The sequence below is a fragment of the Clupea harengus genome, chromosome 17 (assembly GCF_900700415.2).
Source record: "Clupea harengus chromosome 17, Ch_v2.0.2, whole genome shotgun sequence".
Classification (NCBI taxonomy): domain Eukaryota; kingdom Metazoa; phylum Chordata; class Actinopteri; order Clupeiformes; family Clupeidae; genus Clupea; species Clupea harengus.
The window spans coordinates 4,053,150-4,065,933 of NC_045168.1; the positions used below are offsets into that span (position 1 = coordinate 4,053,150).

General features: G+C 43.0%; 1 protein-coding gene across 1 annotated transcript; it reads right to left on the minus strand.

The window, feature by feature from the left end:
* Positions 1 to 657: 657 nt before the first annotated feature.
* Positions 658 to 2,092, minus strand: rrs1 (ribosome biogenesis regulator 1 homolog). Its single transcript, XM_012816292.3, has one exon. The coding sequence runs from the start codon at positions 2,058 to 2,060 to the stop codon at positions 936 to 938; it is 1,125 nt and encodes a 374-aa protein (XP_012671746.1). The 5' UTR covers positions 2,061 to 2,092; the 3' UTR covers positions 658 to 935.
* Positions 2,093 to 12,784: the final 10,692 nt, after the last annotated feature.

Here is a 12,784-nt window from a genome sequence, read left to right on the forward strand (position 1 = left end):
TCAGCCTACTGACAGACTTGCATTTTCTAAAGGATGATCACTTACTCTGACCAATAATGAAACAACTTTAGGCTACATCATTATTACAGATGAGGGATTGTGATTTAATTGTGGACCATGTATGCAAAATTGTAAACTTAACTTGCAACACTTTAACTGGGCCTACATATCCCCCGCTCGGCATAGCAACTGGTGATGCTTTGCATGCAAGTTCTAAACCTTGTCTGGTTACTGCAAACGTTTTACTTGCATTGGAAATGATCACCTTTTGTATCCACGGCATAAAGACTAGACACTGAAGTGTATGTCAATGCATATCTAAAGAATTCTCATAGAACCCAGCGTACAGTTAAAGTGTAGGCCTCATTTTCAGCAGTTATTGAGCACCAGCTGTTATGGTCCTCATCAGAACAGAAACTAACCAGAACGACTACTGGATGAAGGTGGTTTGTGCATTCATCCATGCATCTCATGGTAACAAAAATCATATATAAATGGTTTGTCATTTGTCAACATGCAGCTCACACAGTATCACTGAAAAAAAAAAAAAGAAGAGTAATTCACTCGGCTGGGTGAGTCCCCCCCCCCCCATTCATTGCAATAATTATGCAGTAGTTCACAGATGAGGAACACAGTAGTTATGAAAATGAGCTGATGAACTGTGAATTGATTTTATTTCACAAAAACATAACATTGTTTGACCCACAGTGAATCAAGACAGAGCCATTCATAGACCACACATTTACACTTCAGTAATGTCTACAGATAAAGAAATTAAAGGCCAAATGAAATTGTCCACGTTCTCCTTACGGTCAATCCAACAACAAAGTGACATGACAAACACACACGAGGAATAGGATCGGGGCTGTGCCGTTTAACACGTGGTTAACGCACATGCAAGGAGCGGGCCATGACAGTGAGGGTAAAGTTCAGTCTCAGCGTTTGCCAGGTTTAGATCGTGGATTCTGTTGTTGGCCTTTAGGTGGTTTACCTCTTCCCCTGCCTTTACCCTTTCCAGAGAAGCCCCCTTTTCCAGAGAAGCCCCCTTTTCCAGAGAAGCCCTCTTTTCCAGAGAAGCCCCCTTTTCCTTTGAAGCCCCCTCTTCCTTTACCCGGCATGTTGCCCTTTCTCCCCTTCTTTCCCGGTCCTTTCCTTGCATTTGACGCAGATTCCCGATCATCCTCTCTCATTTGTTTATTTACGGCTTTGGTCATGTCAATACGGGGCTTTTTGCTGCCCAACACTTTCAAAATATCCAGTTGTTTTTGCCTTTCATCGGTGAAGTCCCCTATAAGAGGCTGGAATTTCCTCTTTTTACCGGTGTTTCTGGGCGCTTTCTCCTTCGGTAAACTCTCCTGAAATTTCCCAGCAGAAGCCGTGGAAGCCTTGGCGACATTGATGGCTTGCGTCAGTTCAGCTTTGGACTGCTGGGCGGTGGGGACGAGCCCCCCTCCTGGTGTTGGTAGCTTTTGGGCCCTGGCGATGTTCTTCAAACGATTGAACTCATTCTTCGCTACTCTCTCCTTTTTGGCATTATTGCGTTTAGCGAACTGATCCTCGTTTGGGTCGGCATTCACGGGAACTTCAATAAGCCACTCTTTAGTGTCATCTTTAGCACGTTGGTAGCCCCAGCGTCTCTTCCATTCCTTGTGTACCTCGTCCCATACCAAGTTGGTTTTCTTCTTCTTTTGAATTCCTTTCAACTTCGCAAACTCTTCCCATTTTGTAGGGGCTTTGGGTTTAGGTGGAGGCTTTTCCCTTGGCAATGGTGTGGTTGCTTCTGGAAGTTTGACAACAATAACATCTTCAATTCTCTCTGTAGGACGCTTCCAGACCTCGTTGATGAAGAGCTGCGTGTTGTCCCGGGCAAGTGATCGTAGGAACTCTTCCTTACTCGTGCTTTTGAAATCGCGTACATCTACGCGATTCTTGTCGAATGCCAAAAGATTACCCGTGTCAAACTCAAGATCCAATTCTTTCTGAACCGTAATGCTTTTAAGTCGCTCAGCTTCATCTTTTTCTGCTTTCGCTAGCACGTCTTCTATACTGCAGGCAGCCATTTTGTGCTGTAAAAGGTCCACACGTGTTTTACTGAACGCGTAAAAGGTTATTCAAATCACTTCCGGTTCTTACATTTACAGCATGCGTATCATTTGACCACTAGATGGCGCCACGGTGTAATTGTTTAGTATATGTGCTGGAGTAGGCCTATTCAATTGCGCTTATACAAATGTACCAGTCCCGGTTTTAATAATTTAACCTCAAAATGTAATGTCTTTCACACTACTCCAACCATTTTCTTCCCTTTAATGAGCCCAAACCATTCTAATTTCCATGAGAAATGTGAGTGTAGTTTACTGATTTCAGTTTACTGTTGCACCAGTCAACAAACATCTTACACACATTTATTCTAATTATCTTGCTTGCCAGTCTACAATTACACTTCATCTAAAATTGGTATGCTTCTATATTTACATAATGCAATAAGATTTGCTAAGTAAATTAGTGTTTGATTAGTACACAGCACAACCATCAAGTTCTTAAAGATTGGAAACTTTAACTTAATTCTCCCTCCCTACGTCATCTGCGGTCCTGTCCCACTCTGCCTACTCAAACGTGACTGACAGAAGTGACTTTCCACTGGACCACTGCTGCGTATTCTCCTCATTAAGCGTTTCCATTTTACACAGGTAATTACGTCCGTCACAAGAGTGACTTTGAAGAGATGCTCGCATTCGTCTTTAGGGAAGTGATATGTGGTGGGCAGTAGTGCCTTGAAGCCAGTCACTGAAGTTCTCTTACCTGATCCTCCAAGTCTTTGGGCCATACGTGCTGTCAAGTCGAGGGGTGAATTTCCCTCTCTCAAACTTCCTGCCTTTCTGTTTCTCCTTTTTTTTCCTACTCATGATGAAATATTGCCCATGATGATGTACCCCCCCCCCCCCCCCTTTACATTTCAGCCCCAGAGGGCAACAGAACTCAGACTACAATTCCCATTCCCAGCTCATTAGAGGAGGAGATGACACCTCCTTTTGCACAGTGTGGCTCTTCTGTCTTTGTTCTTCACTGGTAATCAGTCTGGGCGATAATCAGATAGACAGTAAATTGGAGGGTCATTTAGGAGGAGAAGAGACTCTTCTTGCAGCGATTTTGATAGCCTCCTTGAATCAAACTCCATTTTGAGTCTGATGTCAAATTAAATGTTTTGTTGAGTGTGTGGGCTCTGCAGTGAAGAGATGTCACTGTTGTTGTTTAAACATTTTTTTGCATTAAAGGATTTTAACTGTGTACACAATAATGTGTGGTCAAGGCCAAAAATGAAAACCATTACATCCCAACTCATAAACACACACAACATCAAGTAGGTTGAAAATTATAAATGAACAAAAGAAACAAACATTTTAAACCAACACCAGTTGTTTAATGGTTTCAAGCCATTCTGTCTGGTTGATTGTTTAATATTTTGGCATACTCCGCAAATCCCTTGGCTTTACAACAGTCAAAAATCTGATAACTGGTTATCTAAGGACAAGGGAGTTGCAATGGAACTACCAGGAGACTGGTTTGCGAAACTCAAAGAGAAGCTTGAGGGTAGTTGGTTACCTTTTAATATGAGCTATAATTGTATGTTCAACTCATATTTGGCAAACCGACTTTATATCAAAGATAATTTGTTACCTGCACAAATTCGGAAATCTGGATAATTTTTACACATAAATATATATAATTTCAATAGCTAACGTTGAAATTATCACGGTTTCTAAAATGGTATCATTCTTCGGTTTTGATGGCATCCAATTCAGCTTGAGTCTTATTCGCATTAGTGATTAAAACAGTACAGTCCTCAGGTAATGTACTCCTATAAGACCGTTATCTAACATTGTCAGCATGCAGTATAAAAACTGCCGTTATTTTTGTTTTTTTTGCCAGACTAATTATATCTGGCATTAGCTTCTTCCTGTGAACATGAAGCGAAGCTGCTGACATCTATGGAAATGAGCGCTGTTGTTGAGGGAGTGACGTGGCTGAGGCCCCGCAGGTAACGCACACGACGGTGAGAATCCTAATGAGACATGAACGCATTGAGCTGACACTGGGCTGGCACGCCACTCGATGGCCTTTTGCGGCAGGGATGATGGAGAGCATAGTTAGTTAGCCTTTCAGGCCGTTGTAATTATGTTGGTTAGGCGCCTCTGTGCACCACCACTGTTGTGGATTTTGCAGGTGCCCCAGGAGCGAAATGTGTTCTCATGGCTACGGTGACTTCTCTGACAGAAGAATTGTGATGAATTTGAATCTTCCCTTTTGGCACAGGCAATGTGTTTTGTGTGTGTGTGTGTATTTTTTTTTGTTTCAGAGCATAGACAATAATCTTAATATACAGAAAGACACCCTAGAACAGATCCACCCAAACAGATCCGTCAGATGTGGTGAATTGGAACTGTGATTTGTGTATGTATGTTTGTGAGTTAAGTTAAGTGTATAAGCTACTGGATGACCTAAATTTCCCTCGGGATTAATAAAGTATCCATCTATCTATCTATCATGTACTGGATGAACCATTGCAGGCATGAACCTACAATGCAAAAGGTCATACTGTCACAACATGGCTGCTGGGACTATCAGTCTTCCACAGCCTCTCACATAACACCCTTGGACTGGTGGCATCTTAAATGAGAAGAGGCCACAGTGATCTGTGATTCATGAGAAGGGGTGGTGGCAGTGATGGTGATTAAACTGTGGATTTAAAGTGTTCCAAAATTATCTATGCACTGCTGACCTGTTCCGACCTAGGGAGATAAAAGAGAGTGTGGAGGGGGCATCAACCGTGGATGAAATTATTTCATCACCGCATCTCGGACTGAATCAAACTGACCATCTGTTGACAGAAGCTCAGTTGGTTGTGAGCTTATATTTTTAGTCTAGTGTTATGTAAACGTGAGAAGACCCAGTTGGCTCTGCAGAGTGTACAAAACCAAAGTGTGGGTGTACAATTTTAGTGTTATTGTTTGTGTTCTTCTGTGATTCACACTAAAAAAGAGTGGAGAGGATGATCCCCTCTGGAATGTTTGAAAGTGACTTTCTTCAATAAAAAAGACCAATATTGTCAACTGATATAAAGATGAATTCTTCACTTTAGTGTGTTAAAACAACCTTTGTCTAGAACATTCTGGACGCACACCTCTGCATCTCATATAAGAGACTAATCCTGTCTGAGTAGCACACCTTGCAGTGGATGTAGTAGAGCGCACAGCATCTTTTCATCTCTCTTGTTCTGGTCTTGAGGAAGGAGCATCTGGATTGTCCCGAGTGAACAGTGTTGGCAGCGAACCCTATGTTGCTGATGGTGCTGGAAGCCAGCGTTTCGGTTTTCTCTCTCTCTTTTCTGCTGAATCTGGCCAGCTTCCTAGAAAAGGCCCAGCATGAAGCGGAGAGTCCTTGAGATGCCATTCCAGGATGTGTGTGTGTGTGTTTGTGTGTATGAGTGTGTATTTGTACTTGAGTACTTGTGAGTGTGTATTAGTGTGTGTGTGCAGATCTGCCGTACTGCGGTTGTAGCCACGACCTCATGCTGCGGACTGGAAGGAGGACAGAGAAGCTTCAGATCTTATATCATTAATGGAGGTCATCTCTAGCCGTTCACCGCAACGGCACCCACCTCATGACATCACACGCCGAGGCGAGGACCCATTTTGCGGCGTGGCTGGGGCTGCCGCGCATTAGATGCGCTTTAACTTCTTCCCCAGTTCATAAACCAAGGGAATCTGTCACAATGACTAATCTCCAGCGTGTCAATAACACGAGGATGGCGTCTATTATTACCCCAGTGCTTTCAAAACAGCCCCGGGTTACACTCTTTTTATACCCATAATCTCATCTCCGACAAAAGAGAAGAAAACGGAAATAAGTATGCAAATGTTTTTGGTGAGCCGCTGGATCTGCGAGAGCTGAGCACAGCCCACAGAAATCCTCTTTGAAGCAAAGGAGCACCAATAATAGAGGGAGACAGAGATAGAGATAAAGAAAGTGAGTGAGAGAGAGAGAGTGACTCGGAGAGCCTTGTGGAGAGGTCATCAGCGCACAGTATTGATTGCCACTTAATTGGCTCACAGGTGCTCACTCGAGGATAATTACAATGATACTTGCCTAACGAGATAGATAGAAAGAGGCAGTCATGCCGGAGCCCTGTGATAATGCAGTGCATTTGGAGTGCATGAAAGGGCCTTCCACATGTATAAAAAAAGACAATTATTTTAACAGGCGCATCTTGGTAAGAGTGAGTTTGTGAAGCATTCATGTCTGGTGAAGCACACATCAGATTAGCTGTGTGTAAATTAGACAAATCCACCCTTTCGCTCATGGTCACACAAATCTTTGTAGGCTATCAAAGAAATTGAGGCTTTTAGCATCAAGATGCTGCTTAACACACGCGCTCTCCTTTCTGACACCATCTGATTTGACGGTGCTGAACCGCAGGGAATTGAGGAAAAGCTGTGGGAAATTGCTTCTCACCCAATCTGCATTTGACAAGTGACAAATTGGCCCCCTTTCAGGGATGAGACGAGGACATTACGGAGGGGTTTGATGTCCCGGAGGACTTCTGCCTTTGACGCTCTGAACGAAGTTTAACTGGTGCTTGCTGACGTGCGAACAAGTGTGAAGGCCTGGCTATAATGGAGACACTTTAAATATAACCCCAAGATAAACTCACCCCGTCTGCCTCCAACAGCCAATCGTCCTCACGCGTATCTTTACCTCTGAGGATTCCTGCACTTTATCTGGTTTTTCATGCCATCTGCTAATTCCTCAGAAAAAGTAGGAGCTAAATAAAAAAAAAATGTCGACGTGAGAAAGACACAGTCATTGCCTCATTAAGACGTTAACGAGCGCCATTGAGGACCTTTGGAGAAGTTCTCATGGTGGTGAGTCACGAGAAGTTTTTAGCCGAACTCCTGAATTCTGAAAGTGTTGCTGTTATTGGGGCAACATGAAAATGCAACATTCTGTGGGGGGATTTGGGAGGAATCACAAAGAGCTACTATGAGCTCAGTAAAGGTAGAGATGCCGGGGAAGTCCTCCTACAGTCGACACCAAACCATCTGCCCCTTTATCAGGGGCAGAGTCTGATGCTGCTCATTCCGCGCCATCCCTGTCTGACATGGCCTTACAATAGTCTGCTTACCTGTCTGTGTAATCTGCATTGTGTAGACAAGCACAGCCCCGCACTGGACTCGAACTCGCAACCTTGGACATGGGAGGCGGGTGCGCTAACAGGGAGGCTAAAACCCACGGGTGCTAGCGTCTCTAGCTCTAAGGTGTCGTGAGTGAGGTTTACTCACTGCACAGCACTGTTCCTGCTGGCTACCGTTACACTCACTACCCTAAACCGGGTCACGGCACCACTGTAAACTGCATTGTGTAGACAAGCACAGCCCCGCACTGGACTCGAACTCGCAGCCATGGGAGGCAGGCGTGGTAGCAAGGAGCCTAAAACCCATGGGTGCTAGCGTCTGTTGCTAACACGTCTCGTGTCAGGGAGTGAGGTTTACTCTCGGCACTGTTCCTGCTGGCTACCGTTACATCTGCTTCCTTACACCTGCCCTGAGTTTACTAGACTGAGATTATATGTATATCATGATGTAGAGATATACCAAACAGTCATCTCTTCATCAGCATTGGCCTTGGATGATTTTAAACAGTAGATGGTGTGTTGAAGCATTTTTAACTCAATTGTTATAAAAATGGGTATTTTGTCAAAACTAACACCAGCATTGATGTGTCTCATCAAATTTCAAGCATATAATTTAGTTTACAGCTCAACAAGCACATTTTATGGTGCAGTTACACTTTAAACAAAGGCTGTGATTGGGGCAGCAAAGGCTTCAGGCTCTCACTAGCTCAGGATGACTACCAGAGTAAATTCAGGATGACACTGGACTAAAGGTGAGCTCAAACCCAGGGGTATGTTGTTATTTTGCAGTACGCCCCAGGAGGCGGCTAACGTGTTCTTTCTTTTGTTTACTGCATCGCTAAACTGCTGTTTACCTCATCGTTCGTTATATTTGACCCCTCACCCTGGTTACGGGGGTAGCCTGTTGAATCAATCCACCGCACTCCTTGTGGCAATTCCTAATCTGTGTGCATGTGTATGTATGTAATACCCAACATAATTAGGTAGGTTGCTCTGGGTATTGGTAATATCTTTCCAGAGAGCTGGTAACTGTTGCTCGGGTGTGGGTTGGATCTGTTGAGGCTGTCTACAGAGGAGATCAGGCCCTGAGCTGATCCATGGTCAGCTACTGACGTATAATGATCACTGCGTTTCTATGAGAAACATAACCTTTGTCTAAGCAGGACCATCATGAGGTTAGCCAATGAATTCACCTCATGTCAAAGCTCAAGGGTATAGCCGTCAGTTAAGCTTCTCTATGGGCCACAGGCCACGCTTTCAGATCTATACGGTGAGCACAGCAATTGTATTCTCCCATGTGTGGGCTGATGTGAGAAGGGGTTGTGCCAAACCACCACACCATCACTGGTGTTTGGCTCCAAACCACCACAACACCACTGGTGATCGGCTCCAAACCTCCTGCAGATCGGAGCTGCTGTGTGATTTATGTCAGGACTGCAAGCCCTGATACACACACACGCACATGCACACACACGCACACACGCACATGCACATGCACACACACACAAACACATTTAAACAAATACACGTGCACACACACACACGTTTAAACAAATACACGTGCACACACACACATTTAAACATGCACACACACACACACACATTTAAACACATACACGTGCACACACATTTAAATGCACACACGCAAACTAAAAACACTGTTTTCACTCAGCAGTGTATTGTGTGATATGAACAGATACTTTCCCGCATAAACTCAGCATAGCACAGTACTCTGATTTGCTGTTGAATAATTCAGATTTTGTTATGCAAAATGATGAGTACCAATAAAGCTTTGCCTCAGAATTGAAAAGTCACAACACAACAAACAGGCGAGTGGACCGCAGAAACTAAGCTACGCACTGACATTCATGCCATTGGTTGAATTCATCTCTGGTTGTTATTAAATCAATGTCCGCTCTCCGAATTGCTGATTACCCACACATTGTGACTAATAGTATGTTTCCGCACACAGTGTAATCATATTCAACCCACACCATATAACAGATAAAAAACAAAACAGTGTTACGAAACACAAACTAGGTCTTGTAATTCAGTAAGCACACTTTTAATCCAGCTCTCTGCACTTCGGTGCAACTCCTGTTGATTTTAAATGTGCGACATAAATAAATGTGTAAAGTTTGTGTAAATTGTGTAAAGTTTAAACCCTTTAAAAACAATTAAAAAGAACACTCTATAAACATGTTTTTTATTGAGATAGGTATAGAGAGAGAGAGAGATTGGAAGAAAGAAGTCAAGAGAGCCAGAGATGACGCACAGCCCTCATTGACAACCTTACAGATAGTGGAAAACCCCCTCAATTAGCCAGTGGAGCAGAAAGGGTTTGGTAACCCGGTGAAGAGAGAGAGCGAGAGAAATGCGACGGAGAGAAGATGATGGGCTTTCCCCTGCGTGTGGACTTCAATTAAGCAGAGGTGAGGTCAGTGGGAGAATTCAGTGAATTTCAAATTGGATTTTGTGTGGGGATGGAAAGCAAGCCGGACCCAAAGGCTGTGGTGATGGGGGCTCTTTCTGATGAAGAGCAGAAACATCTCGGGCAAAGGATTCTATTTAATTGGTTTCCACCCAGACCTGACTTTACATCGCAAAAATAAAGTTAGCCCTCCAGAATTTTCCTACACTAAAGAACACACACACATGCACACACACAGACACACATATGCACACACACACACACACACACACACACACACACACACACACACACACACACACACACACACACGCTCAAACAGTCCCAAAGTACTGAACAGTGCCCCGACAACACTTATTGGGAGAATAATCAAAACTAGTCATTATTACAATTTAACTCTTGGCTATCAAAGACTCTGCAAAGTCTTTTTTACCCCTTTTGCTTTGTTGCACAGATATTGCGCATCATCACAGATATTTGAATGTTAAATATACAGACAGTACACATCTCATTGGAAGCCTCAGTAGGGCGTGCTCTGTCATGTACACCATTGGTGTGTTCTAAGTTAATTAAACCTTTGGCGGCATCGGAGAGAGGCAGAGGAGAACTCGGCGACGGTTAAGAGCCTTCATTTGCATTTTGACTCGGAGCTGATGAGATGATGACTCAGAGTGTAAAGAGGCACTGGATGCCAAGTCCCTTTCTGGTGTAGAGACGTCGTTATGAGCCCCGAAGAGTCTGACTGAGTTGGAAAGCTTGTCTCCATTGTCTTACAGCGCTATAGTTAGTAGCCAGGGCTTGAGGCAATGAATGCTTGATTTATTTATTTTTTTTGCTCGGCTTGCGAGCTGTCTGCTGTTAACCTTAGTCAAACCCACTTCACTTATATCACAATCTGTCTTCCCTCACCCTCTCGTTCTTTCTCTCGGCCATCTGTCAAGCCCCATTGTGACACCTGCAATCATGACTAGTATACTCAAAGTCCTTGACATTCCTTAAAATATTCTCACACTCTTCTTTTTACCCCCTGAAACCATACAACACCTCTTAATGTGCATAAAGGGATGCTTACTGACAAAAAAAAGAGTCTTTTATTGTCCCCTTAATCTGTTGGCATGTGGAAGCCATGTGACTGAAACCATTCATAAATGTACGTAATTTACCCCTACAAAATGAAAGTCAGTCTGTTTCATAACCCACATTCTGCATGTACTGTGCTTGACATAGAGACAGTGTTGAAGGCCGGGACACAATGTGTGTGTTGGTACTTCCTCTCTGTCTGTTTGATTGACAGGTAAATGAAGGTCACTGCAATCCCAGTTGACACGTTATACTTGTGTGCGACTTGTGGGGGAGTAGAAGTCACTTTTTTTATCCAGAAGCAACCTTAACGTAACACTGACAGTGAACCACTTGGGGTTCCCACTTCATATAAAGTTCCCTCATTACAGGAGACGATTGTGAATAGGAAGTTTGTAATGGATAATATGTACTTTTTTACATAATTTCCTTATTTACTTTGTTTATTTCCCTCTGTTCTTAACCCTTGCACTGATGCTAACATACTGTGCTGTACTGGCATGTTCATATAAAAGGTGCACATAACTCCTCCATTAATAAATTATTATGTTTGCTTCCTGCTGTTTTTCAGGAACTTTGGGATGAGTATGATGTGTGCCACTGGTTTTTATGCTTTGAATGCGAACAGCACAATGAATGTTGCTACTATGTGCCGTATATTAGTTAACTGATTTTGATGCAACAGTGCCCAAAAAAAGTGTATTTTGATGGTGAAGAACCTGGAACTTTAGGACACTTCTTATAATGGTAAAACACTGGTTCTAGAAGTACCCAATTATTCCCCCGGTGAAGTTACTTTTTTCGAATTTTGTAAAGAGTTCTGGATTCCAGTTTAAACGAAATGGTTTCAGTCAGCACTGTCCCCTATTTCCTTTTGAAATGCTAAGTTAACTTCTCACAGAATTGAACAGGCTTCGTTGGTCATTTTAATGGATGGATTTGTAGCTCTCGTCTATGTAAGGACCTTGGTTTGCAGTTAAAAAAAAAATTCATCTGAAATGTATTCATATCTGTCAGAAATGTGCAGTAATACTCTAATATGCTGAAGAATATCTGTGTTGTCATCTGCCACCGGTACAGCTTGTGCGACAACCATAATTATATTTAATCAGTTCTTTAATGTGTTTCCAGTCATGTTCATGGTTCATTTATAAAGCAAAACATCAAATTATCACAGAAATGAATATCTAATGTGTTGAGCAAGAGAACAGTTGGCTGAAAATAGAAGCACTTGTTATTTTGTAAACAACCTCTGGTGACTGTGTCGGATGCGTTAGACCCTTAAGTATACACTGGAGATAGAACACTGACACTTGCATCTATTTACAGACAATGCAAATAGTCTTATGTTTAGGAGAAGCTTTGTGAAAGGTTAAATTCAAAGAATTAGCTAAAGCGAACATATAACATCTCAGAATGTAGAATCTGGAATTCTGTCTGTCGTTCATTCACCTAAATCCAACACGGGCCCATTCTTAGCCACAGTTTATGAGAGTTTTGCCTTGGCAGGACGTGAAGCAAGGTTTGGACAGAATGTGCTACCTTTAGCTCATTCCAGGAAGTGCGAGGAGACTGTAAATCGTTGGATGATAAAGCCCCACCAGCAGCACCTTTTGCCACCGCTGACATTTACCTCTAATTGACCATTGGCGTTTCTTGTCACCCGGCCCGGAACAAGATGTCATCACCCTTACGCACCCCAATCACTTACGCTGATGAGCCGCAAGAAGCGAAAAATAAACAGTCTACTTAATATGATGAGAAGATGGCCAAGAGTCTGCCTCCTCCACTCTTGCTGTCTGAGTGCCTGCTATCCAAAGTTGACACCGCTCTTCGTTGAGGGGTGTCTTTCAAGATTTATTTTCATTTAGCCACTTTTGTTAATTGATCTTTCGACGCTGCTGCTGGATAAATCTGCGAGGCTTAATTGAATTAAACTTTCTCCCCTGAGAGGAGCTAAGATCAGGACTTGCTGTAAAAAAGGACATTTGAAAGATTACATAGGCCTACAACCTTATCTGTTGAATTTCACTAGCTAACTCAACATTGAATAAATATATAAGATCCTGCTCTTCTGACGT